We start from the raw sequence: 27,952 nt of genomic DNA, 5'->3' as shown, positions 1-27,952 counted from the left end.
AAATCAGGCTCTGTGACCAAAGACCGGTTCTAGGAAAGCCAGCATCTGCCTGACAGCTAAGTCAGAAAACTGAGACCGTTTTGTGCCTCCAAATTCCTGAGTTAGGACAGAGTGCGTGTGCTCAGTATCCTGTGAGATATTCCACTAATGTGCCTGGGCCTTCAAAAAATGAGCACAAATACCTCCATAGTGGTTGTTTTCTAGTTCCACAGGTTCCAAACATCGGTTTTGCTGGACTTTTGGAAAGATTTGAGTATGTAACGGCTTGCTACAGATGTTTCTGGCCTCCTTAACTATTTGAAAAATTGGTCATAGTACACATGACCTCAGATGTTAGCATCAGTGAGCTTGCCTTCTGTCTTCACATTGTGCAATGTGAGGATTCCTCACAACCAGTCTAGGAGGTTTCTGGATTGAGTTGACAGCAACTTCCTAACACTGGTGACTGAGCAGCCAACAAGGAAGGGTGTTTTGCTGGGCCTCCTACTCAAAACAAGGGAGAACGGGTTGGGGATGCGAAGGTCAGGGGCAGCCTTGGCTGCAGTGACCATGAGCTGGTGGAGTGCAGGCTCCTGAGAAGAGGGAGCCGGACAAAAAGCAGGACCACAACCCTGGCCTTCAGGAGAGGAGACTTCAACACCTTCAGAGATCTGCTTGGAAGAATCCCATCAGATACAGCCCTGGAGAGACAAGGTGTCCAGGAGAGCTGGTTGATAGTCAAGACTCTCCTCCAAGCTCAAGAAAGGTCCATTCTGACAAGTAGGAAATCAAGCAGAGGCAGCACGAGGCCTTCATGAAAGAGCAAAGAGCTCCTGACAGAACGCAGGCATAAAAATGAAGTGTACAAGAGGTGGAAGCAGGGGCACGTGACCCAGGAGGTGTATGGGGCTGCTGTTCGACCATGGCAGGGGTGGGTTTAGGAAACCAATAGCCCAGCTGGACTTGAATTTGGCAAAGGATGTGAACGGGAACAAGACAGGATTCTACACGTAGAGCAGCAGCAAAAGAAAGACTAGGGAAAGCTGCTGAATAGGGCAGGGATACTGGTGATGAATGACATGGAAAAAGACCGAGGTACTCAATGCTCAATGCATGGAACTGTGTGATGCCCAGTCACTACCATATTCCTTTACTCTTCATCTGGGATCAGGTGCCTGACAGATTTCTGCTGTGTGATCAGAAGAATAGCAACGTACTGCTACTGTTTTAGACATGTCCTGGTAGTTTTTGGCAACGGGGGCTTGGTTTCAGGTCCTCAACATACAGTTGCCAACACAGTTTTCACTCTGATTAACAATAGCTGCTCATGCAGGAGACTGTCATGGGGTGCTTACTGCCGGCTTGCTGCATGTGGCCCATTGCCAGCAGGAGGGAGACCAAAGCAGCTCATCTTCCTGGTGCCCAGTGAGCTGCAGCCCAGGCTCACCGGTCACAGCGGAGTGCCCCCCAGCACCAGCCCCACTCATCAAGATGACCCTCTGCGATGGCTGTGGGCAGCAGCCCTCACCAGGCTCGCTATTGTTGCCAGTCTTCCTTTCCAAGAAGTGTTTGCATCCCATCTGAGCTTCAAAAACAAAATCCTGCGGCTGCACGTTTCCTCCCGCACTCGAAACCAAAGGGGAGGTGCGTCCCCACCGTGCAGCTGCCCCAGCTGCTGCAGGCTGATGGCCTCCAGCTGCTTCGGTGGAGGGCAGCACCAGCACAGGGTACCCCAGGCACTTTGGCGTGCCGCAGCTGGGTGGCTAAGCTGAAACAGCAAAAGGAGCTCCCTAACGAGATGAGGGAATGCCTTCCGCCCACTCGGGCACTGTACACCTCTCCTCACCCCTCCAGGTGACGGCACACGCTCACCGCCCACCGCCCACCGCTGTGACCTCCAGGCTGAAACCTTCACGCCCTGATACACAGCTGGAGCTGCTTGCGCTTGCAACCCTTTCTCAGTGGCTCTGGCTCCAATTCTCAAGGGCCACAATCCGAGGATTTACCAATGCTTCTCATATTTACCAGAAAAACAGACCGGACTACAACCTCCTAACCAATTTTAGCATTTGCCAGCGTGGAGCGCGTTTTCTGCAAATGTAGCCCCACCTACTTGAGCACAGAAGACCCATCGCTGAAAACCGCTCCAGAAAGTCACCTCCTGCTCCACACAACACTGTCCCCATCTGGGGTTCCTTTCCATCTCCTCTGAGTCTCAACGACAGCAGAGCGTGACAAGCAAACATGCTGCTGCTGGCAGCGCTTGTGGCCACAGCCGCTTGGTCTTGTAAGTCCTTCCTTATTTCCCTACCTTTCCTCACAGGCACCCATGGCTGTGCTAACAGGCATCTTCCCAAATCCATGAACTCCAGATAATGACATCATTTCTCCTCTTCTTTTGTCCTAGGTGGATTTGCACAACAAATTCCTCTGCAGAGCCCTATGTCTATCACAAAGTTTGAGAAAAGTGCATGGATGACATGCGAAATTCAAACATTAGGGGAAGACTTTGCTAACACCGTCATACACTGGTATCAACAGAAGGAAGGTAAAGGTCCAGAGAGGATCCTGTTCTTCTCAGCAGGGAAAACTACAGTTGAAAGTGGCTTTCAAGCGAGCAGGTACAGGGTGGAAAACATTCCTGGCCAGAGACAGTGTGTTCTTACAATAAAAGATGTAATTCCAGACGATGCTGCTACTTACTACTGTGCCTACTGGCATGATCACTGTGATAGAACCTCAAAGATCTTCAAGGCAAAAAAACCTCCCTCAGCATCTGAACCACAGGGGTGTAACTGTGCTGCACCCCTGGCCATCTCACACCATGTGATATGAGCTGCTGAAAGGCTAAACCTTTTTCTGCTACCCAAAGAGAGCAGCTAACCCTGCACAACTGTCCTTTTCAAAGCCCGGGTTGTCATTAGCACTCTGGTCTTCAAACACACATCTACTATATTAAGGGCAAAGGAAGTCTTCACCGCCTCAAGAATTAGCACATTGTCCTGGTTGTGGCTGGGATAGAGTCAATTTTCTTCCTAGTAGCTGGCATAGTGCTGTGTTTTGGATTTAGGATGAGAAGAATGTTGATAACACACTGATGGTGTAGTTGTTGCTAAGTGCTGCTTATGCTACTCAAGGACTTTTCAGCTTCCCATGCTCTGCCAGGGGCACAAGAAACTGGGAGTGGGCAGGGCCAGAACAGCTGATCCAAACTGACCAAAGGACTATTCCATACCATACGATGTCATGCTCAGTATATAAACTGGGGGGGGAGTTGGCCAGGGGGCAGCGATCGCTACTCGGGAACTGGCTGGGTATCAGTCAGTGGGTTGTGAACAATTGCATTGTGCATCATTTGTTTGCTATATTAGTCTTACTGTTAGTATTATACTGTTATTATTATCATTACTATTTTACTTTATTTTATTTCAATTCTTAAAGTGTTCTTATCGCAAGCCAGGAGGCAGGCTCGGCATCGCGCGATGCCCGTGTCGCTGCTGCAGCTGCCTCTGGCTGCGTCAGCCCTTTGCTGTAGGTGGGAGTCGCAGGGTGTGGGGAGTGCCCCAGGCTGCGAGCCCCTGGGGCTGGGCACTTCTCTCACAACAGTGCTGTTTCTCTGCTTCCCTTGGAGATGGAGCTGTGCAAATCCTCAGGCAGCCAAAGCCTTCCACCAGCAGAGCCGTGCAAACCACTGCGCGCATCCCGTGCCATTTTGTGCTCCTTGGCTGCTTTAGATGACTAACCTGGAAGGAAAGGCAGGAGGGAGTTGCACCACCAGTGTGAGCTAGAGTCAAAGTTTAACCCTACGTCCCTCCTTGACGGGTGCAGGGTGCAGGCCAGCGCTCTGCCTCCGGCAGCAGGCAGCAGCAGGCGGCTAGAGGAGACTGCGGAACAAACACACAGCAGCAATTTCCCAGAAATGCTTCCCCATCTCAGTGATGAGGGCAGCAATTTTGCCTGCTTAGAGAGGCATCTCTTCCATCCTCTTGCAGCCGATGTAGCTTAAAAACCTGCATATGAAGAACTGACTTGAAAAGCTAGGGCATGAAAACCACATGCTGAGCAGGGGGACAAGAAAAGGTGACTCTTTCTGCATCATGTAAGCAAATGCCTTTGGGAAAAAAAGAAAAAAAACCCCACATTTGCCTCAGTAGTGGGCTCTCTTCCTACAAGGGTGGCTTTTGGGTTTTGTTTGTTTGCCTTCTATGTAAGTGTTAATCAAAGGAAATGGCTTGTGCATAATTACTTAAGGGATCCGCAGCTGGCGCAGCCTCACTGGGTGGTTTGCTGCTGCTCAGATCTGCTTTGCCACCACTTGAGTCTGGCCCTGACCCTGGCCCTGAAAGGCAGCCAGAAGGAGGGCAGTGACAATGTGGCTGCTGCTCGCTTTCGTGCTGGCGCCTGGTTTTTCCTGTACGTGCCCCGCTGCCTGCACCTCCGCCAGTGGCAAAGGGGACGCGCTCTTATCGCCGCTTCGTGTTTCTAATTTTTCTCTCTCTTTCACACAGGCGGTTCTGCACAACTCTTGCAGCAAACCCCCGTATCCATCACCAAGCCAGAAAGCAAAACGGTGCTAATCAACTGCCACGTCTCCGATCCTGATTTTAACAACATTTTCATTCACTGGTACCAAAAGAGGCCCAACGCAGCTCCCAAGCGCATTGCCTACATGTCCTCCACGCTATTCCTTGACAACAAGTCTGATGAGGGCAAATTTAGTATCGAGAAGGACCCCGACAAATTTGTCTGCACGCTGACGGTGAGCAAAGTAACGCTGCAAGACTCCGCTACCTACTACTGTGCTAGGTGGGACGCACAGCAGGAGAAAGCCTTAGGGGAGCTGCACAAAGACGTGCTCTGCTTTCTGAACCAGATCCTAAAGCGTTTGACAACACGCAGCAACATCCCCGCTCCACTTTCCCCATCAGCCTTGAGTCAGACACACTGTGCAGGCAGCCAGGTACAAAAGACGCTGCTGAGCTAGCGCACGCTTTGCAGACACGCACTGCAGCCAGCACCAGCAGAGCTGGCATTTCACTTTACCAACAAAAAGGGCGTTTTCATAGGTCTGCCTGGATTGCCTCCGGGTGGCTTTACAGGATGGCAGGGCAGGCTAGCTAAAAGGAGGCAAATTCTTTCTATTCCCACTACCCTTCAAGCTACGCCTTTGGAATAAACCCCCAGTTACATCGTTTCTGTGGCAGAATAGAGGGACACACGTGAAAAGAAACTTGAAGCACCGCTCGGCACTGCAGGTAGAATAGCCCCATTTTGTACTTCTCTGCCGGTGGAGAATCCTGGTTTAGTTTCCCTTTCTTTTCCACCTGGACCTCATCAAACCTTCATTTAACTTAAAATACAAGTCTCTTAATTGACTTCAGTGGGGCTTCGCACCCAACACAGCAGCAAGCCTGCAAGACAAACAACCGCCATACAACAGATATTTCTACTTCCATTGTGCAAAGAGAAAGACATTGATTTCAGTTAGTTCACCCCTTTTCTGTTTACGGCCAAACAACTGATCCTTAAAAGCCCAGGACCACTGTGTTGTGATCCAAAGGACCCACTATTCCCAGTCTCTGGTACAAGGTACCTTTGGAGATGCCGCCCAGGGGTGTAGCGTCTCACCTCCCCTGTGACAAGACGCAGTTACAAGCGCAGCAACCCTGCTTCTCAGCTCCCGCATGGCTGCTGTGTATTTTCCCGGCCTTTGGCGTTCCACCTGTGTGATGGGCAGTCATTGGAGAGCCTTCAAATTCATTAAGCTCCAGGTTCTTCTTTGTCCTTCCTTTGACTGGCACTGGACCTGCGGAAAAGTGTCTCAACCCAGGCACTGCTTAGCAGCCTTCAACTAGTCTAAAAGTGGTGGTAAAATTGCTTCACGCTACAAAATCACTTGGGAAACGAGTTAAGTAATGGGGGGGTGCGTGCATGACAGGGGGAGAGAGAGAAGGTGAGTTTGTGCCGCTGCTGGAAAAGCTGTCATCAGGCTGTTAACATTGAGCAGGGTTCAGTCACGCTGCTTTATCCCAGCATCACCCGCCTGCTGCCAGGGGAACCTCCCCGCATGATGCCCAAGGGAGTGGTTTCCTGTACTCAGCCGCAGCCCGCAGTCCCTGCCGGCAGAGCTGTCGCCTTCCTCCCGCAGGCAGACGCCAGCGACAGTCCTCGGGATGCTGCTGCTCCCGCTCCTGGCCCTGGCTGCAGCCTGGTCTCGTAGGTTCCCCTTGTCACCACAGCACGGCACGGGGCAGCGGCAGGAGGCACCCCGTATGGACGAGGGTGAATGAAGAGCAGGCTAAGAGTGTTTGGTCTGTTTTCTCTCCTTCTTTCTAGGCGGACAAGCGCAAGTGCTTCTGAAGCAGCCTCAACCATCCATTACCGCACGGCAATGTAGAACTGGGTGGATCGAGTGCATAGCTGAGGGCATATCTAACTTCCAGTCTGAATATATACATTGGTACCGACAATTACCCTCCAAAGCTCCCGAACGGATTCTGTATATCGGATCAGGTCAACCTCTTTATGACGACAATTCCTATAGGAACAAGTATTCTTCTGCAAAGAAAGGTGGAAATGTCTGCACTTTCTCAGTCAACAACATCAACTCCGACGATGAAGGTACCTACTACTGTGCCTACTGGCAGTTCCACAGAACGAGCAGAGCACAGGCAGCCTGTACAGAAAGCTGCCTGTACCCTCAGCGGCAGGCTCTCTGCCCAATGCAGAGAACCACAGCTGCACCCTCCTGCCTCTAAAACATCCCAACAGCTTTATGCTCAGTATGTAAGGAGAAATAATGGACAGAGAGAAAAGCAAAGCAAGGCGGCGTGCTACAACTCAGCTGGTATAATGCACGGTGCTGGGGGAATGTTGCCCCTTAGGACCCCCTGTTCTAGGCAAGGACCTGTTACACTGGGCAACTCCTGAAAAGGCGGCCAGAGAAAGCATTGTGAAGGCCATTTACAAGAGAACGCTGCACACTAAAGCAGGGAATATATGGAAACGGTGACACAGCACTGCTCAGCCAGACGGCTGGGAGCAGAGGCGCAGTGAAATTTCACTTATGCGGCAATGGTATTCACAACCCCATGGCCATGGGAATATTTCATGCGACTCAAAAAAAGCAGAGTTCAGAAAGCATCTGGCTGGGAGACATGCCTGCTTGCCCCTGCCTTCGCTTCACCGTGGCTGGGGTAGATGCCTAAGGCTGACCAGAGAGTCTGGAGCTGTTCTAAGTAAGAGTAAGAGATGACAGCTCACTGTGACTTAGCCCACTTGTGCTACCAAAGCAGGCAGCATGTTCTCGGAAAGGCTGGTGAAACGTGCTTCTGGGACAGCTTTGGGCTGTCTGAGGACAGCAGAACACCCTTGCGAAGGGCCACACTGAACAACTTGAGTTTTTATGTGTGAGCTCAGCAGGTAAGTCTGAGAGGAATGTAGGCGATGGATAGATGCAGAAAAATTATTTCACGCTGAGTATTTTAGGCCCTTTCTACATGGTTACTGATGTGGTGGAGCTTGTCAGGAAATTTAAACCCCCTCCATGGTAGTGGTTTGAAGAATGACCATTGGATGTGCCAAATGAGTCATTTCCTCCTCCTACTGGGTTGATGCTTTCTCCGCCTCAAGGGCTTTGTAAGGCTGTTTGCCTCTATTTCATTTCCAGGTTTAACCCACACGGGCAGCATGTTGCTGCTTCCAGTCCTCCTTGTGACTTCGCTGTGCTCCCGTAAGCCCTTTTGCCTCTCCCCTCTCCTTCCCTTGTGCCGAGAACACGGTCCTGGCTCCAAACTCCAGCGGTTGCTTCCCCTCACACAATTTCTCTGCTTCCCCTTCCAGGTGGAGATGCGCAAGCAGTGCCGGTGCAAACCCCGGCGCTGCGGAGGCAGGTGACAGGCAGCTCTGCCAGCATGATGTGCCGAATGAGCCGTGAAGACACCGTGCACTGGTACAAGCATCCTCCTGGAGAGCCGCCGAAGAGGATACTGTACGTGTCGGGACAGTCACCTACTTTTGATGACAGCAGCGATGCAAGGAGATTTCAAGTTAGGAAACATGGTACTAAGCACCTCTATGGTCTCACGATAGGTTCTTTAACCCCGAGAGATTCTGGCACTTACTACTGTGCATACTGGTATTATGAATACATCACAGCACATGATGGGCAAAGATAAGCCGTACAAAAAGGCATTTTGTGCTCTGAACCGAAAGATCTGAACTCTGCCAAAACGCAGATACTTCCCTATTCCACCCCTCCCTCATGATACTCTGCAACGGGATAAGAAAACCAGCAATTTACTGTGACAACGCCTAAATACATGATGTTAATAATCAGTATATCATTTCAGTACTCACACATGTCGGTAACATCCAGAAACTGGAGAGTCAGAGAGAAGTATGCTACTTTGCAGGATGCTGAGCATCTGGTCGTTCCTTGCTAGGTTGTTGACTCTTCCTTCCTGGGCTGTTGAGTGATGTGAGGGAAGCCACACAGCTGGTAAGCAGCTGGGAGGTGCTGCTAAGCTATGCTTTATTTATCAGGTAGAAGTCAAGCACCAACAAGAGCTATTTACAGAAATACGGTACTGAAATATACACTCTCAGCAGTCTTCATGAAGTTGGAGCAAAGGTTGCTAGAACTAGAAGTGACATTCTAAGACTCCTGTCGGATCCTGCAGTCCATCTTGTTCTCCATGTAGGATTATTTCTTAGATTGTTGCAATGCTCATCTAGCTTTAGCAGTCCCCAGAATGGAGCTGCCATCATCTCCAAGGGGAAATGACGGGCAACAGCCTGGCTCAGCTCAAGATCAGGACATGGTCTTGACTGAGAGCCTGAATTGGCTGTACCAGCAAGGGCTACTAACATTGAGCTCACTTCCTCTTCTATTACTCTATTGCATATTAGCTTTATAAAGCAAAGACTTAAGGAAAAACCATCAGTATTTGAGTCAGAGGGTGGATATTTTTCAGACACTGAATTGCAAAGCGCTGCATTCCCAGGTTTACCCGGTGTTAGTGTACCGCTTCCAGGAGAAAGCCACAAACATTGTTTCCAATTGCAACAGGCCTTCACTTCTGCCTATTTGGCCTTTAAGACAGGAAACCAACAAAATGCTGTTGTTTAAAGATCTAACAGCTATGGGTGCCAAGTGCTACACCGTGAAAGCATAAACAGTTGTTTTGATGTTTCATTTGCACTTCTAGAAGGTACTTTTCCCACACTTGGTACTGGTAAGGGGATGTTCCCTGTTGGTGGGAGCTAGAGCCCCTTCTTGTGACTCCCTCTTGACTTGCCATCAGTGCGAGTGCTCCACACATTGCAAGGTGGTCCTTTCAGCCAAAGCCCAGGAGGAATGAGAGGAAGAGACCTTTACCTGTGTAGGCTTTGTAGTAAGACAGGAGGCAGCCACAGCGCTCTGCCAAGCTCGGCTCATCTCCCAGTGGAGTGGAAAGACGGGCTTTGCCTGCACCTTGGGTGTTTTACACTCTGAAGAAAGGCTGGGTCGACTCTGCTGATGTCAGTACTATCTTGACTATTGACCGGAATGCTTAGCAGATACAGATAATGAAAGGAAGAAGAGAAAGAAAGGAAGGAGAGAAAGAAAGGAAGGAGAGAAAGAAAGGAAGGAGAGAAAGAGAGAAAGAGAGAGAGAAAGTAGGAGGAAGGAGAGAAAGAGAGAAAGAGAGAAGGAAAGAAAGGAAGAAAGGAAGAAAGGAAGAAAGGAAGAAAGGAAGAAAGGAAGAAAGGAAGAAAGGAAGAAAGGAAGAAAGGAAGAAAGGAAGAAAGGAAGGAAGGAAGGAAGGAAGAAAAGAAAAAGGAAGAAAGGAAGAAAGGAAGGAAGAAAGAAAGAAAGAAAGAAAGGAAGAAAGGAAGAAAGGAAGAAAGGAAGAAAGGAAGAAAGAAAGAAAGGAAGAAAGAAAGAAAGAAAAAGAAAGAAAGAAAGAGAGAGAGAGAAAAGAAAAGAAAAGAAAAGAAAAGAAAAGAAAAGAAAAGAAAAGAAAAGAAAAGAAAAGAAAAGAAAAGAAAAGAAAAGAAAAGAAAAGAAAAGAAAAGAAAAGAAAAGAAAAGAAAAGAAAAGAAAAGAAAAGAAAAGAAAAGAAAAGAAAAGAAAAGAAAAGAAAAGCAAGCAAAGCCAAGCCATGGTTAAAGCACCGGGGACGGGGGAACCTGCATTCAGGCATCTCCAACGTGGTGGGTAGCAATGGAATGGGGTGACTGAAGTGTGGAGTGGACTCTTTCCTTATTCAAGATGGCAGTGGTGTTCCAGGTAGGCCAAAAGTCTCCTAAAATTTGAAGAATGCTCTCGTGCATTTCTTTACAGTTCCTTCCTTGCAACGCACACCTCCTCATGTTGTCTGCCTTGGTGAAATAGCTCGCCTGGTTGTCAAGTCTTCTCAACAAGTCGTAAGTTTGAGCGAAGGAAGAAGCCAGCCCTGAAGGTGAATATTTTCTCAAGATAGAAGCATCTACAAAAAGGCTGTTGGAGGGCAATCCTGATGTTACCTAAATTCTCATTAATCACTGTAAGTGATTACTGAGCTTTTCAAGGGCTTTACACTCTCTTCATAGTTGCTGTGGGACACCTACCAGATGCATCAATGCAGTAAGTACTAGTAAATCGTTAACTTAAAATTTCGCAGCTGAAATCAGAACAACAACCAACGTTGAAGTCAGTTCCACCTGTTCGAGAGCCCTGACCACTCATAGCTCAAAAAAGGACCACTCATAGCTGAAAAAAGGACCACTCATGTCTCAAAAAAGGCTCGAGCGGGCTCATCAAAACCACGTGCTGGTTCTCTACACTGAGCTGGATTAAGCCCCTCAAAGCCAGACTTGCTTGTGGACAAACGTGTACCTAGTAGGTCATCTAACACGATGAGCTCTGTGGAGCTACACAAAGGCCCTGATGACATTATGATTTTATATCACGGATGAGAGAAAGCCCCGGTACCATTCTGGGTTTGCAGGAAGAAAGAGTCAAGATCTTTTTTCATAAAAACAGGTTGATTTGTTGCTTTCCTTAGCAGAAACTGTTTTATACATAAGAAGCTGATAGGCGTTAGGCCAGGCTGGAAAAAAATCCCCGTGCATCGGTCGTCTCCAGTTATTTGAGCGCCTTTGAAATCCCACCGAGACGAGTGGAAAGACTCCCTGTGACTTTGGATGAGAAAATCAAATCAATTTGGGGGCAGAAATAGGAAGTGTGTGAATTAGTTCACGGTGCTGGGAAAAATTCTATCTCGCATAAGCAACTGATTGCTACTTTAAAAACAAAGAACCCCGATAGCATCAGTATCAGTCAACTGTCATTATAAAGCATATTTTTCAGACAATCTGGATGAGGAAGCAACGGAGATGGGAGGTAGCCAGGGGAGAGGGCTGTTCCTCGGCAGGTTTTCAGATTTTGGTACTGAACTTTTTTTTTTTAAATGAGATTCTGTCTTGTTTGATTAATGCCAGCTGATATAAACATTCTTAGGCCCATGTGCCGCATTTGGCTTGGGAAGCGTACGCTATTTTGATATAGAAAATCGGGTAGTAAATCATATGAGACGCATAGAAATCATTTTCTAAAACTGACTCTCTTGCAGGGTTAAGAACATAATAAGAATGGGAAAAGGAGAGTAGTCCTACTGATGTCCTGCAGAGGTCACAGAAGTTTATGCTATAAAGCATCTCCATTTAAGCTAGAGAGCTAAACATAGATCCTTGCCTGCTGAAATTTGCAATGGTACCAAGACCATGGCAAATGGACGAGTGTGAAGACAGCTGCCCCCAAGAGGCAGAGGGAAATCCCACCTTCTCAGTAATGTGGGAACCAGCAGCTGTAGGGCCACGTAATGGAAGATGTTTGTTGGACGGGCATGCTTTTGAAGCACATTTGTGGTTTTTACTTGCTGGAGCTGTCAGTAAAAGTTTGAAAACACTGGAGCTTCCTTTGCAGTACTGGGTAACTCCACGCGCTGACCATAGGAGCAGGGATTTCCGGGAGAAGCTGTATTACAGGATCCCGTTTAATGTTCCAGGCCTTAATTTTGGGAGCTGCTGTGGGGGGTGGTATCCATTTGCAGGGTACCACCACTTGCAGGAACTTTCATACATGGACAGAGGACATCTCTTGTGGCCCCCAAAAAGCTCGAGGCATGAAGAGGAGCTGCCACTGGGCGAAGGGAACCCGAGTCACTCATTTCTCCTCCTTAGCTGCCTGCTCCCTGCTGCCGGGGACGGACTCTGCTCCTGGCTGGTTCAGGGAGGCAGGCTCGGCATCGCGCGATGCCCGTGTCGCTGCTGCAGCTGCCTCTGGCTGCGTCAGCCCTTTGCTGTAGGTGGGAGTCGCAGGGTGTGGGGAGTGCCCCAGGCTGCGAGCCCCTGGGGCTGGGCACTTCTCTCACAACAGTGCTGTTTCTCTGCTTCCCTTGGAGATGGAGCTGTGCAAATCCTCAGGCAGCCAAAGCCTTCCACCAGCAGAGCCGTGCAAACCACTGCGCGCATCCCGTGCCATTTTGTGCTCCTTGGCTGCTTTAGATGACTAACCTGGAAGGAAAGGCAGGAGGGAGTTGCACCACCAGTGTGAGCTAGAGTCAAAGTTTAACCCTACGTCCCTCCTTGACGGGTGCAGGGTGCAGGCCAGCGCTCTGCCTCCGGCAGCAGGCAGCAGCAGGCGGCTAGAGGAGACTGCGGAACAGACACACAGCAGCAATTTCCCAGAAATGCTTCCCCATCTCAGTGATGAGGGCAGCAATTTTGCCTGCTTAGAGAGGCATCTCTTCTCTTCCATCCTCTTGCAGCCGATGTAGCTCAAAAAGCTGCATATGAAGAACTGACTTGAAAAGCTAGGGCATGAAAACCACATGCTGAGCAGGGGGACAAGAAAAGGTGACTCTTTCTGCATCATGTAAGCAAATGCCTTTGGGAAAAAAAGAAAAAAAACCCCACATTTGCCTCAGTAGTGGGCTCTCTTCCTACAAGGGTGGCTTTTGGGTTTTGTTTGTTTGCCTTCTATGTAAGTGTTAATCAAAGGAAATGGCTTGTGCATAATTACTTAAGGGATCCGCAGCTGGCGCAGCCTCACTGGGTGGTTTGCTGCTGCTCAGATCTGCTTTGCCACCACTTGAGTCTGGCCCTGACCCTGGCCCTGAAAGGCAGCCAGAAGGAGGGCAGTGACAATGTGGCTGCTGCTCGCTTTCGTGCTGGCGCCTGGTTTTTCCTGTACGTGCCCCGCTGCCTGCACCTCCGCCAGTGGCAAAGGGGACGCGCTCTTATCGCCGCTTCGTGTTTCTAATTTTTCTCTCTCTTTCACACAGGCGGTTCTGCACAACTCTTGCAGCAAACCCCCGTATCCATCACCAAGCCAGAAAGCAAAACGGTGCTAATCAACTGCCACGTCTCCGATCCTGATTTTAACAACATTTTCATTCACTGGTACCAAAAGAGGCCCAACGCAGCTCCCAAGCGCATTGCCTACATGTCCTCCACGCTATTCCTTGACAACAAGTCCGATGAGGGCAAATTTGGTATCGAGAAGGACCCCGACAAATTTGTCTGCACGCTGACGGTGAGCAAAGTAACGCTGCAAGACTCCGCTACCTACTACTGTGCTAGGTGGGACGCACAGCAGGAGAAAGCCTTAGGGGAGCTGCACAAAGACGTGCTCTGCTTTCTGAACCAGATCCTAAAGCGTTTGACAACACGCAGCAACATCCCCGCTCCACTTTCCCCATCAGCCTTGAGTCAGACACACTGTGCAGGCAGCCAGGTACAAAAGACGCTGCTGAGCTAGCGCACGCTTTGCAGACACGCACTGCAGCCAGCACCAGCAGAGCTGGCATTTCACTTTACCAACAAAAAGGGCGTTTTCATAGGTCTGCCTGGATTGCCTCCGGGTGGCTTTACAGGATGGCAGGGCAGGCTAGCTAAAAGGAGGCAAATTCTTTCTATTCCCACTACCCTTCAAGCTACGCCTTTGGAATAAACCCCCAGTTACATCGTTTCTGTGGCAGAATAGAGGGACACACGTGAAAAGAAACTTGAAGCACCGCTCGGCACTGCAGGTAGAATAGCCCCATTTTGTACTTCTCTGCCGGTGGAGAATCCTGGTTTAGTTTCCCTTTCTTTTCCACCTGGACCTCATCAAACCTTCATTTAACTTAAAATACAAGTCTCTTAATTGACTTCAGTGGGGCTTCGCACCCAACACAGCAGCAAGCCTGCAAGACAAACAACCGCCATACAACAGATATTTCTACTTCCATTGTGCAAAGAGAAAGACATTGATTTCAGTTAGTTCACCCCTTTTCTGTTTACGGCCAAACAACTGATCCTTAAAAGCCCAGGACCACTGTGTTGTGATCCAAAGGACCCACTATTCCCAGTCTCTGGTACAAGGTACCTTTGGAGATGCCGCCCAGGGGTGTAGCATCTCACCTCCCCTGTGACAAGACGCAGTTACAAGCGCAGCAACCCTGCTTCTCAGCTCCCGCATGGCTGCTGTGTATTTTCCCGGCCTTTGGCGTTCCACCTGTGTGATGGGCAGTCATTGGAGAGCCTTCAAATTCATTAAGCTCCAGGTTCTTCTTTGTCCTTCCTTTGACTGGCACTGGACCTGCGGAAAAGTGTCTCAACCCAGGCACTGCTTAGCAGCCTTCAACTAGTCTAAAAGTGGTGGTAAAATTGCTTCACGCTACAAAATCACTTGGGAAACGAGTTAAGTAATGGGGGGGTGCGTGCATGACAGGGGGAGAGAGAGAAGGTGAGTTTGTGCCGCTGCTGGAAAAGCTGTCATCAGGCTGTTAACATTGAGCAGGGTTCAGTCACGCTGCTTTATCCCAGCATCACCCGCCTGCTGCCAGGGGAACCTCCCCGCATGATGCCCAAGGGAGTGGTTTCCTGTACTCAGCCGCAGCCCGCAGTCCCTGCCGGCAGAGCTGTCGCCTTCCTCCCGCAGGCAGACGCCAGCGACAGCCCTCGGGATGCTGCTGCTCCCGCTCCTGGCCCTGGCTGCAGCCTGGTCTCGTAGGTTCCCCTTGTCACCACAGCACGGCACGGGGCAGCGGCAGGAGGCACCCCGTATGGACGAGGGTGAATGAAGAGCAGGCTAAGAGTGTTTGGTCTGTTTTCTCTCCTTCTTTCTAGGCGGACAAGCGCAAGTGCTTCTGAAGCAGCCTCAACCATCCATTACCGCACGGCAAAGTAGAACTGGGTGGATCGAGTGCATAGCTGAGGGCATATCTAACTTCCAGTCTGAATATATACATTGGTACCGACAATTACCCTCCAAAGCTCCCGAACGGATTCTGTATATCGGATCAGGTCAACCTCTTTATGACGACAATTCCTATAGGAACAAGTATTCTTCTGCAAAGAAAGGTGGAAATGTCTGCACTTTCTCAGTCAACAACATCAACTCCGACGATGAAGGTACCTACTACTGTGCCTACTGGCAGTTCCACAGAACGAGCAGAGCACAGGCAGCCTGTACAGAAAGCTGCCTGTACCCTCAGCGGCAGGCTCTCTGCCCAATGCAGAGAACCACAGCTGCACCCTCCTGCCTCTAAAACATCCCAACAGCTTTATGCTCAGTATGTAAGGAGAAATAATGGACAGAGAGAAAAGCAAAGCAAGGCGGCGTGCTACAACTCAGCTGGTATAATGCACGGTGCTGGGGGAATGTTGCCCCTTAGGACCCCCTGTTCTAGGCAAGGACCTGTTACACTGGGCAACTCCTGAAAAGGCGGCCAGAGAAAGCATTGTGAAGACCATTTACAAGAGAACGCTGCACACTAAAGCAGGGAATTGTGGTGGTACATCTTCCCCCTGCCCCTGTTTTTTTTTCTGTCTTTCCTGTTTTTCCCCTTTACTTCGTCTGCTTTACAATCTCTGGAATTCGCAGGCCGCAGCTTTTGCATGGAGAGTTGGTCAGTTAAGCGCTCCTTAATTGTACCAGAAACTCCTACATGGCTGGAGCAGAGAGCGGCTCTGTTCTTATCAAGATTCATATTATGGCTGACGAGGGGAACGAGAACAAACAGCTACCCCGGACAGCCTTGAAACAGGGTGGTATCATCGCTGCTGGAATTCCACCAACAAGCTGACCCAAATTGTGGCTCGGATGGAAATTTACTGGTGATTAAAGTCAATCATCTCACAATCCTATAAAATGGCAGTCCTAACTGAGGCCCTTTGAGCTCTCCTGGACCGCCGCGGGCTGCACCAGCATCTCCCTCTGATCGAAATGTCTCTCAGAGTCAGTGAAAACTAGCAGACTCCGAAAGTCTGCTGCCACCAGAACTCCATTGCCGGAGATTGACAACGGAGCCTGGGCTGCTCATATTCTTCACTCCTCGAGACTCTACTCGCCCGTTGAGAAATGCCAAGGCATTAGACGTGAGTATTTCACTAAACTCGAGGGGAATTTTTAACAGGTATACTATTTTCATATATGCATTTATAGTTGTAAGTTGCATGCATAAATCAATTTAAGTAGTTTGTAGATATATGATTGAATTTTAAAAGGAGTTTTATATTGCTGTACTATTCTTATAGCATTACTCTTATAAACCGTTGACCAAGTCTGAGACTAGGAGTGGGCTCAGCCGCACCTTGGCTCCTCTCTGAGAAGGAGTCTAGAAAGCAAGGGGGTCCATTCCGAACCTCGTGACTCAACGGGAGGGCTTTTGTATTCCCTACATACAATTTCTCTTTCTCTCTCATATAATCCAAATTTCCTTTATATACTTTTCCTATGTACTAGATATACATATATGCATATACATACATTACTTTTATCCATATAAACCGTTGACCAAGTCTGAGACTAGGACTAGACCTAGCCGCACCTAGGCTCCTCTCTGAGAAGGAGTTTAGAAAGCCAGGGGGTCTAGTCCGAACCTTGTGACTCAACAGGAGGGTTCCCTTTCGCCCCCCCCGCCCCTTTTTACCTTTAGCCATATATACGCAATGCTTTTATGAATCATCTTAACTTGTTGTGATTTAATTCTTTTATGTGCTTCTGTGTAGTAATAGAGTGAACCTTGCCATCTTCGAATCTGTAACTAAGTCACTGTTTAATCAATTTGTCTAATCACTTTATTAATCATTGATGATTGAGTGCTATTAAAAATACTATAATCAAATTCTGCAATTCGCTACAAGTAAATTCTAACTTTTACTAAATCAAACTGTGTAAAGTCACTCATTCATAGTGAATCAACATAGTCAGCAGGATTCACAAACCTGCATTCGTGACATGAATATATAGAAACAGTGACACAGCACTGCTCAGCCAGGCAGCTGGGAGCAGACGCAGTGAAATTTCACTTATGCGGCAATGGTATTCACAACCCCGTGGCCATGGGAATATTTCATGCGACTCAAAAAAAGCAGAGTTCAGAAAGCATCTGGCTGGGAGACATGCCTGCTTGCCCCTGCCTTCGCTTCACCGTGGCTGGGGTAGATGCCTAAGGCTGACCAGAGAGTCTGGAGCTGTTCTAAGTAAGAGTAAGAGATGACAGCTCACTGTGACTTAGCCCACTTGTGCTACCAAAGCAGGCAGCATGTTCTCGGAAAGGCTGGTGAAACGTGCTTCTGGGACAGCTTTGGGCTGTCTGAGGACAGCAGAACACCCTTGCGAAGGGCCACACTGAACAACTTGAGTTTTTATGTGTGAGCTCAGCAGGTAAGTCTGAGAGGAATGTAGCAGACAGATAGATGCAGACAAATTATTTGAGATTGAGTGTTTTAGGTCCGTTCTACATGGTTACTGATGTGGTGGAGCTTGTCAGGAAATTTAAACCCCCTCCATGGTAGTGGTTTGAAGAATGACCATTGGATGTGCCAAATGAGTCGTTTCCTCCTCCCACTTGGTTGATGCTTTCTCCGCCTCAAGGGCTTTGTAAGGCTGTTTGCCTCTATTTCATTTCCAGGTTTAACCCACACAGGCAGCATGTTGCTGCTTCCAGTCCTCCTTGTGACTTCGCTGTGCTCCCGTAAGCCCTTTTGCCTCTCCCCTCTCCTTCCCTTGTGCCGAGAACACGGTCCTGGCTCCAAACTCCAGCGGTTGCTTCCCCTCACACGATTTCTCTGCTTCCCCTTCCAGGTGGAGATGCACAGGCAGTGCCGGTGCAAACCCCGGCGCTGCAGAGGCAGGTGACAGGCAGCGCTGTCAGCATGGAGTGCCAAATGAGCCGTGAAGACACCGTGCACTGGTACAAGCATCTTCCTGGAGAGCCACCGAAGAGGATACTGTACGTGTCGGGACAGTCACCTACTTTTGATGACAGCAGCAATGCAAGGAGATTTCAAGTTTGGAAACACCCTTCTGAGTCCCTCTATGTTCTCACGATAGATTATTTAACCCCGAGAGATTCTGGCACTTACTACTGTGCATACTGGTATTATGAATACATCACAGCGCATGATGGGCAAAGATAAGCCGTACAAAAAGGCATTTTGTGCTCTGAACCGCAAGATCTGAACTCTGCTAAAGCGCAGATACTTCCCTATTCCACCCCTCCCTCATGATACTCTGCAACAGGATAAGAAAACCAGCAATTTACTGTGACAACTGCTAAATACATGATGTTAATAATCAGTATATCATTTCGGTACTCACACATGTTGGTAACATCCAGAAACTGGAGGGTCCCAGTCATTTTAGGGTAAATATATTGAACTTTGCTCTTGAGATGAAGGCTTGATTGTACTGAAAGCACTCACCTGACAGTGAATACGGCCTGCCTGTGTGTGTGAACAAATGTGATCTGTAATTTTCTCTTCTCTATCAGAATCCTTGGAGCAACCAGAGAAACACATCTCCATCCCCTCAGTGCTTTCTTTTGAAAAAAAAAAAGGCATGAATATAAAAGTAGGGGAGAAGACCAGGTGATCCTGCGCACCCTCCTTCATATTTTTCTTTTGCCTTCCTTTGCATTTCAGTCTCTACAAAGTCCTACAACAGCCCAGAAAACCCAATGTTATTGTCACAGTTTCTCACCTGGTATGTCCAGGACAGAACTGAAATCCTCAGCTGCCAGGCTATGCCCCTGGCAAGCAGAGACTCACAGGCCCTTCGGGATAAGCAGACTGAGTTTTCAAATCAGGTTCCGTGACCAAAGACCGGTTCTAGGAAAGCCAGCATCTGCCTGACAGCTAAGTCAGAAAACTGAGACCGTTTTGTGCCTCCAAATTCCTGAGTTAGGACAGAGTGCGTGTGCTCAGTATCCTGTGAGATATTCCACTAATGTGCCTGGGCCTTCAAAAAATGAGCACAAATACCTCCATAGTGGTTGTTTTCTAGTTCCACAGGTTCCAAACATCGGTTTTGCTGGACTTTTGGAAAGATTTGAGTATGTAACGGCTTGCTACAGATGTTTCTGGCCTCCTTAACTATTTGAAAAATTGGTCATAGTACACATGACCTCAGATGTTAGCATCAGTGAGCTTGCCTTCTGTCTTCACATTGTGCGATGTGAGGATTCCTCACAACCAGTCTAGGAGGTTTCTGGATTGAGTTGACAGCAACTTCCTAACACTGGTGACTGAGCAGCCAACAAGGAAGGGTGTTTTGCTGGGCCTCCTACTCAAAACAAGGGAGAACGGGTTGGGGATGCGAAGGTCAGGGGCAGCCTTGGCTGCAGTGACCATGAGCTGGTGGAGTGCAGGCTCCTGAGAAGAGGGAGCCGGACAAAAAGCAGGACCACAACCCTGGCCTTCAGGAGAGGAGACTTCAACACCTTCAGAGATCTGCTTGGAAGAATCCCATCAGATACAGCCCTGGAGAGACAAGGTGTCCAGGAGAGCTGGTTGATAGTCAAGACTCTCCTCCAAGCTCAAGAAAGGTCCATTCTGACAAGTAGGAAATCAAGCAGAGGCAGCACGAGGCCTTCATGAAAGAGCAAAGAGCTCCTGACAGAACGCAGGCATAAAAGTGAAGTGTACAAGAGGTGGAAGCAGGGGCACGTGACCCAGGAGGTGTATGGGGCTGCTGTTCGACCATGGCAGGGGTGGGTTTAGGAAACCAATAGCCCAGCTGGAGTTGAATTTGGCAAAGGATGTGAACGGGAACAAGACAGGATTCTACACGTAGAGCAGCAGCAAAAGAAAGACTAGGGAAAGCTGCTGAATAGGGCAGGGATACTGGTGATGAATGACATGGAAAAAGACCGAGGTACTCAATGCTCAATGCATGGAACTGTGTGATGCCCAGTCACTACCATATTCCTTTACTCTTCATCTGGGATCAGGTGCCTGACAGATTTCTGCTGTGTGATCAGAAGAATAGCAACGTACTGCTACTGTTTTAGACATGTCCTGGTAGTTTTTGGCAACGGGGGCTTGGTTTCAGGTCCTCAACATACAGTTGCCAACACAGTTTTCACTCTGATTAACAATAGCTGCTCATGCAGGAGACTGTCATGGGGTGCTTACTGCTGGCTTGCTGCATGTGGCCCATTGCCAGCAGGAGGGAGACCAAAGCAGCTCATCTTCCTGGTGCCCAGTGAGCTGCAGCCCAGGCTCACCGGTCACAGCGGAGTGCCCCCCAGCACCAGCCCCACTCATCAAGATGACCCTCTGCGATGGCTGTGGGCAGCAGCCCTCACCAGGCTCGTTATTGTTGCCAGTCTTCCTTTCCAAGAAGTGTTTGCATCCCATCTGAGCTTCAAAAACAAAATCCTGCGGCTGCGCGTTTCCTCCCGCACTCGAAACCAAAGGGGAGGTGCGTCCCCACCGTGCAGCTGCCCCAGCTGCTGCAGGCTGATGGCCTCCAGCTGCTTCGGTGGAGGGCAGCACCAGCACAGGGTACCCCAGGCACTTTGGCGTGCCGCAGCTGGGTGGCTAAGCTGAAACAGCAAAAGGAGCTCCCTAACGAGATGAGGGAATGCCTTCCGCCCACTCGGGCACTGTACACCTCTCCTCACCCCTCCAGGTGACGGCACACGCTCACCGCCCACCGCCCACCGCCCACCGCTGTGACCTCCAGGCTGAAACCTTCACGCCCTGATACACAGCTGGAGCTGCTTGCGCTTGCAACCCTTTCTCAGTGGCTCTGGCTCCAATTCTCAAGGGCCACAATCCGAGGATTTACCAATGCTTCTCATATTTACCAGAAAAACAGACCGGACTACAACCTCCTAACCAATTTTAGCATTTGCCAGCGTGGAGCGCGTTTTCTGCAAATGTAGCCCCACCTACTTGCGCACAGAAGACCCATCGCTGAAAACCGCTCCAGAAAGTCACCTCCTGCTCCACACAACACTGTCCCCATCTGGGGTTCCTTTCCATCTCCTCTGAGTCTCAACGACAGCAGAGCGTGACAAGCAAACATGCTGCTGCTGGCAGCGCTTGTGGCCACAGCCGCTTGGTCTTGTAAGTCCTTCCTTATTTCCCTACCTTTCCTCACAGGCACCCATGGCTGTGCTAACAGGCATCTTCCCAAATCCATGAACTCCAGATAATGACATCATTTCTCCTCTTCTTTTGTCCTAGGTGGATTTGCACAACAAATTCCTCTGCAGAGCCCTATGTCTATCACAAAGTTTGAGAAAAGTGCATGGATGACATGCGAAATTCAAACATTAGGGGAAGACTTTGCTAACACCGTCATACACTGGTATCAACAGAAGGAAGGTAAAGGTCCAGAGAGGATCCTGTTCTTCTCAGCAGGGAAAACTACAGTTGAAAGTGGCTTTCAAGCGAGCAGGTACAGGGTGGAAAACATTCCTGGCCAGAGACAGTGTGTTCTTACAATAAAAGATGTAATTCCAGACGATGCTGCTACTTACTACTGTGCCTACTGGCATGATCACTGTGATAGAACCTCAAAGATCTTCAAGGCAAAAAAACCTCCCTCAGCATCTGAACCACAGGGGTGTAACTGTGCTGCACCCCTGGCCATCTCACACCATGTGATATGAGCTGCTGAAAGGCTAAACCTTTTTCTGCTACCCAAAGAGAGCAGCTAACCCTGCACAACTGTCCTTTTCAAAGCCCGGGTTGTCATTAGCACTCTGGTCTTCAAACACACATCTACTATATTAAGGGCAAAGGAAGTCTTCACCGCCTCAAGAATTAGCACATTGTCCTGGTTGTGGCTGGGATAGAGTCAATTTTCTTCCTAGTAGCTGGCATAGTGCTGTGTTTTGGATTTAGGATGAGAAGAATGTTGATAACACACTGATGGTGTAGTTGTTGCTAAGTGCTGCTTATGCTACTCAAGGACTTTTCAGCTTCCCATGCTCTGCCAGGGGCACAAGAAACTGGGAGTGGGCAGGGCCAGAACAGCTGATCCAAACTGACCAAAGGACTATTCCATACCATACGATGTCATGCTCAGTATATAAACTGGGGGGGGAGTTGGCCAGGGGGCAGCGATCGCTACTCGGGAACTGGCTGGGTATCAGTCAGTGGGTTGTGAACAATTGCATTGTGCATCATTTGTTTGCTATATTAGTCTTACTGTTAGTATTATACTGTTATTATTATCATTACTATTTTACTTTATTTTATTTCAATTCTTAAAGTGTTCTTATCGCAAGCCAGGAGGCAGGCTCGGCATCGCGCGATGCCCGTGTCGCTGCTGCAGCTGCCTCTGGCTGCGTCAGCCCTTTGCTGTAGGTGGGAGTCGCAGGGTGTGGGGAGTGCCCCAGGCTGCGAGCCCCTGGGGCTGGGCACTTCTCTCACAACAGTGCTGTTTCTCTGCTTCCCTTGGAGATGGAGCTGTGCAAATCCTCAGGCAGCCAAAGCCTTCCACCAGCAGAGCCGTGCAAACCACTGCGCGCATCCCGTGCCATTTTGTGCTCCTTGGCTGCTTTAGATGACTAACCTGGAAGGAAAGGCAGGAGGGAGTTGCACCACCAGTGTGAGCTAGAGTCAAAGTTTAACCCTACGTCCCTCCTTGACGGGTGCAGGGTGCAGGCCAGCGCTCTGCCTCCGGCAGCAGGCAGCAGCAGGCGCCTAGAGGAGACTGCGGAACAGACACACAGCAGCAATTTCCCAGAAATGCTTCCCCATCTCAGTGATGAGGGCAGCAATTTTGCCTGCTTAGAGAGGCATCTCTTCTCTTCCATCCTCTTGCAGCCGATGTAGCTCAAAAAGCTGCATATGAAGAACTGACTTGAAAAGCTAGGGCATGAAAACCACATGCTGAGCAGGGGGACAAGAAAAGGTGACTCTTTCTGCATCATGTAAGCAAATGCCTTTGGGAAAAAAAGAAAAAAAACCCCACATTTGCCTCAGTAGTGGGCTCTCTTCCTACAAGGGTGGCTTTTGGGTTTTGTTTGTTTGCCTTCTATGTAAGTGTTAATCAAAGGAAATGGCTTGTGCATAATTACTTAAGGGATCCGCAGCTGGCGCAGCCTCACTGGGTGGTTTGCTGCTGCTCAGATCTGCTTTGCCACCACTTGAGTCTGGCCCTGACCCTGGCCCTGAAAGGCAGCCAGAAGGAGGGCAGTGACAATGTGGCTGCTGCTCGCTTTCGTGCTGGCGCCTGGTTTTTCCTGTACGTGCCCCGCTGCCTGCACCTCCGCCAGTGGCAAAGGGGACGCGCTCTTATCGCCGCTTCGTGTTTCTAATTTTTCTCTCTCTTTCACACAGGCGGTTCTGCACAACTCTTGCAGCAAACCCCCGTATCCATCACCAAGCCAGAAAGCAAAACGGTGCTAATCAACTGCCACGTCTCCGATCCTGATTTTAACAACATTTTCATTCACTGGTACCAAAAGAGGCCCAACGCAGCTCCCAAGCGCATTGCCTACATGTCCTCCACGCTATTCCTTGACAACAAGTCCGATGAGGGCAAATTTGGTATCGAGAAGGACCCCGACAAATTTGTCTGCACGCTGACGGTGAGCAAAGTAACGCTGCAAGACTCCGCTACCTACTACTGTGCTAGGTGGGACGCACAGCAGGAGAAAGCCTTAGGGGAGCTGCACAAAGACGTGCTCTGCTTTCTGAACCAGATCCTAAAGCGTTTGACAACACGCAGCAACATCCCCGCTCCACTTTCCCCATCAGCCTTGAGTCAGACACACTGTGCAGGCAGCCAGGTACAAAAGACGCTGCTGAGCTAGCGCACGCTTTGCAGACACGCACTGCAGCCAGCACCAGCAGAGCTGGCATTTCACTTTACCAACAAAAAGGGCGTTTTCATAGGTCTGCCTGGATTGCCTCCGGGTGGCTTTACAGGATGGCAGGGCAGGCTAGCTAAAAGGAGGCAAATTCTTTCTATTCCCACTACCCTTCAAGCTACGCCTTTGGAATAAACCCCCAGTTACATCGTTTCTGTGGCAGAATAGAGGGACACACGTGAAAAGAAACTTGAAGCACCGCTCGGCACTGCAGGTAGAATAGCCCCATTTTGTACTTCTCTGCCGGTGGAGAATCCTGGTTTAGTTTCCCTTTCTTGTCCACCTGGACCTCATCAAACCTTCATTTAACTTAAAATACAAGTCTCTTAATTGACTTCAGTGGGGCTTCGCACCCAACACAGCAGCAAGCCTGCAAGACAAACAACCACCATACAACAGATATTTCTACTTCCATTGTGCAAAGAGAAAGACATTGATTTCAGTTAGTTCACCCCTTTTCTGTTTACGGCCAAACAACTGATCCTTAAAAGCCCAGGACCACTGTGTTGTGATCCAAAGGACCCACTATTCCCAGTCTCTGGTACAAGGTACCTTTGGAGATGCCGCCCAGGGGTGTAGCGTCTCACCTCCCCTGTGACAAGACGCAGTTACAAGCGCAGCAACCCTGCTTCTCAGCTCCCGCATGGCTGCTGTGTATTTTCCCGGCCTTTGGCGTTCCACCTGTGTGATGGGCGGTCATTGGAGAGCCTTCAAATTCATTAAGCTCCAGGTTCTTCTTTGTCCTTCCTTTGACTGGCACTGGACCTGCGGAAAAGTGTCTCAACCCAGGCACTGCTTAGCAGCCTTCAACTAGTCTAAAAGTGGTGGTAAAATTGCTTCACGCTACAAAATCACTTGGGAAACGAGTTAAGTAATGGGGGGGTGCGTGCATGACAGGGGGAGAGAGAGAAGGTGAGTTTGTGCCACTGCTGGAAAAGCTGTCATCAGGCTGTTAACATTGAGCAGGGTTCAGTCACGCTGCTTTATCCCAGCATCACCCGCCTGCTGCCAGGGGAACCTCCCCGCATGATGCCCAAGGGAGTGGTTTCCTGTACTCAGCCGCAGCCCGCAGTCCCTGCCGGCAGAGCTGTCGCCTTCCTCCCGCAGGCAGACGCCAGCGACAGCCCTCGGGATGCTGCTGCTCCCGCTCCTGGCCCTGGCTGCAGCCTGGTCTCGTAGGTTCCCCTTGTCACCACAGCACGGCACGGGGCAGCGGCAGGAGGCACCCCGTATGGACGAGGGTGAATGAAGAGCAGGCTAAGAGTGTTTGGTCTGTTTTCTCTCCTTCTTTCTAGGCGGACAAGCGCAAGTGCTTCTGAAGCAGCCTCAACCATCCATTACCGCACGGCAAAGTAGAACTGGGTGGATCGAGTGCATAGCTGAGGGCATATCTAACTTCCAGTCTGAATATATACATTGGTACCGACAATTACCCTCCAAAGCTCCCGAACGGATTCTGTATATCGGATCAGGTCAACCTCTTTATGACGACAATTCCTATAGGAACAAGTATTCTTCTGCAAAGAAAGGTGGAAATGTCTGCACTTTCTCAGTCAACAACATCAACTCCGACGATGAAGGTACCTACTACTGTGCCTACTGGCAGTTCCACAGAACGAGCAGAGCACAGGCAGCCTGTACAGAAAGCTGCCTGTACCCTCAGCGGCAGGCTCTCTGCCCAATGCAGAGAACCACAGCTGCACCCTCCTGCCTCTAAAACATCCCAACAGCTTTATGCTCAGTATGTAAGGAGAAATAATGGACAGAGAGAAAAGCAAAGCAAGGCGGCGTGCTACAACTCAGCTGGTATAATGCACGGTGCTGGGGGAATGTTGCCCCTTAGGACCCCCTGTTCTAGGCAAGGACCTGTTACACTGGGCAACTCCTGAAAAGGCGGCCAGAGAAAGCATTGTGAAGACCATTTACAAGAGAACGCTGCACACTAAAGCAGGGAATATATGGAAACGGTGACATAGCACTGCTCAGCCAGACAGCTGGGAGCAGAGGCGCAGTGAAATTTCACTTATGCGGCAATGGTATTCACAACCCCATGGCCATGGGAATATTTCATGCGACTCAAAAAAAGCAGAGTTCAGAAAGCATCTGGCTGGGAGACATGCCTGCTTGCCCCTGCCTTCGCTTCACCGTGGCTGGGGTAGATGCCTAAGGCTGACCAGAGAGTCTGGAGCTGTTCTAAGTAAGAGTAAGAGATGACAGCTCACTGTGACTTAGCCCACTTGTGCTACCAAAGCAGGCAGCATGTTCTCGGAAAGGCTGGTGAAACGTGCTTCTGGGACAGCTTTGGGCTGTCTGAGGACAGCAGAACTCCCTTGCGAAGGGCCACACTGAACAACTTGAGTTTTTATGTGTGAGCTCAGCAGGTAAGTCTGAGAGGAATGTAGCAGACAGATAGATGCAGAAAAATTATTTCACACTGAGTATTTTAGGCCCTTTCTACATGGTTACTGATGTGGTGGAGCTTGTCAGGAAATTTAAACCCCCTCCATGGTAGCGGCGTAAAGAATGACCATTGGATGTGCCAAATGAGTCGTTTCCTCCTCCTACTGGGTTGATGCTTTCTCCGCCTCAAGGGCTTTGTAAGGCTGTTTGCCTCTATTTCATTTCCAGGTTTAACCCACACGGGCAGCATGTTGCTGCTTCCAGTCCTCCTTGTGACTTCGCTGTGCTCCCGTAAGCCCTTTTGCCTCTCCCCTCTCCTTCCCTTGTGCCGAGAACACGGTCCTGGCTCCAAACTCCAGCGGTTGCTTCCCCCTCACACAATTTCTCTGCTTCCCCTTCCAGGTGGAGATGCACAGGCAGTGCCGGTGCAAACCCCGGCGCTGCAGAGGCAGGTGACAGGCAGCGCTGTCAGCATGGAGTGCCAAATGAGCCGTGAAGACACCGTGCACTGGTACAAGCATCTTCCTGGAGAGCCGCCGAAGAGGATACTGTACGTGTCGGGACAGTCACCTACATTCGATGACAGCAGCGATGCAAGCAGATTTGAAGTTAGGAAACATGGTACTAAGCACCTCTATGGTCTCACAATAGGTTCTTTAACCCCGAGAGATTCTGGCACTTACTACTGTGCATACTGGTATTATGAATACATCACAGCGCATGATGGGCAAAGATAAGCCGTACAAAAAGGCATTTTGTGCTCTGAACCGCAAGATCTGAACTCTGCCAAAACGCAGATACTTCCCTATTCCACCCCTCCCTCATGATACTCTGCAACGGGATAAGAAAACCAGCAATTTACCATGACAACGCCTAAATACATGATGTTAATAATCAGTATATCATTTCAGTACTCACACATGTCGGTAACATCCAGAAACTGGAGAGTCAGAGAGAAGTATGCTACTTTGCACGACGCTGAGCATCTGGTCGTTCCTTGCTAGGTTGTTGACTCTTCCTTCCTGGGCTGTTGAGTGATGTGAGGGAAGCCACACAGCTGGTAAGCAGCTGGGAGGTGCTGCTAAGCTATGCTTTATTTATCAGGTAGAAGTCAAGCACCAACAAGAGCTATTTACAGAAATATGGTACTGAAATATACACTCTCAGCAGTCTTCATGAAGTTGGAGCAAAGGTTGCTAGAACTAGAAGTGACATTCTAAGACTCTTGTTGGATCCTGCAGTCCATCTTGTTCTCCATGTAGGATTATTTCTTAGATTGTTGCAATGCTCATCTAGCTTTAGCAGTCCCCAGAATGGAGCTGCCATCATCTCCAAGGGGAAATGACGGGCAACAGCCTGGCTCAGCTCAAGATCAGGACATGGTCTTGACTGAGAGCCTGAATTGGCTGTACCAGCAAGGGCTACTAACATTGAGCTCACTTCCT

General features: G+C 49.5%; 3 gene segments (V, D, J or C); all 3 read left to right on the top strand.

Moving 5' to 3' along the window:
• The first annotated feature begins 4,349 nt into the window (after positions 1–4,349).
• Positions 4,350–4,963, top strand: LOC142597017 (Ig kappa chain V region 3381-like). The segment is given in 2 exon segments: positions 4,350–4,392; positions 4,488–4,963. Coding segments are annotated over 2 exon segments (519 nt in total).
• An 8,188-nt stretch (positions 4,964–13,151) lies between these two features.
• On the top strand, positions 13,152–13,765 carry LOC142597016 (Ig kappa chain V region 3381-like). The segment is given in 2 exon segments: positions 13,152–13,194; positions 13,290–13,765. Coding segments are annotated over 2 exon segments (519 nt in total).
• Positions 13,766–23,436: 9,671 nt separating this feature from the next.
• LOC142597015 (Ig kappa chain V region 3381-like) lies at positions 23,437–24,050 on the top strand. The segment is given in 2 exon segments: positions 23,437–23,479; positions 23,575–24,050. Coding segments are annotated over 2 exon segments (519 nt in total).
• Positions 24,051–27,952: the final 3,902 nt, after the last annotated feature.

This window comes from Pelecanus crispus, unplaced genomic scaffold (assembly GCF_030463565.1).
Source record: "Pelecanus crispus isolate bPelCri1 unplaced genomic scaffold, bPelCri1.pri SCAFFOLD_356, whole genome shotgun sequence".
NCBI classification, from domain to species: Eukaryota; Metazoa; Chordata; class Aves; order Pelecaniformes; family Pelecanidae; genus Pelecanus; species Pelecanus crispus.
Note: the sequence above shows the minus strand (reverse complement) of the source record. Positions and strands in the feature narration are given on the sequence as shown.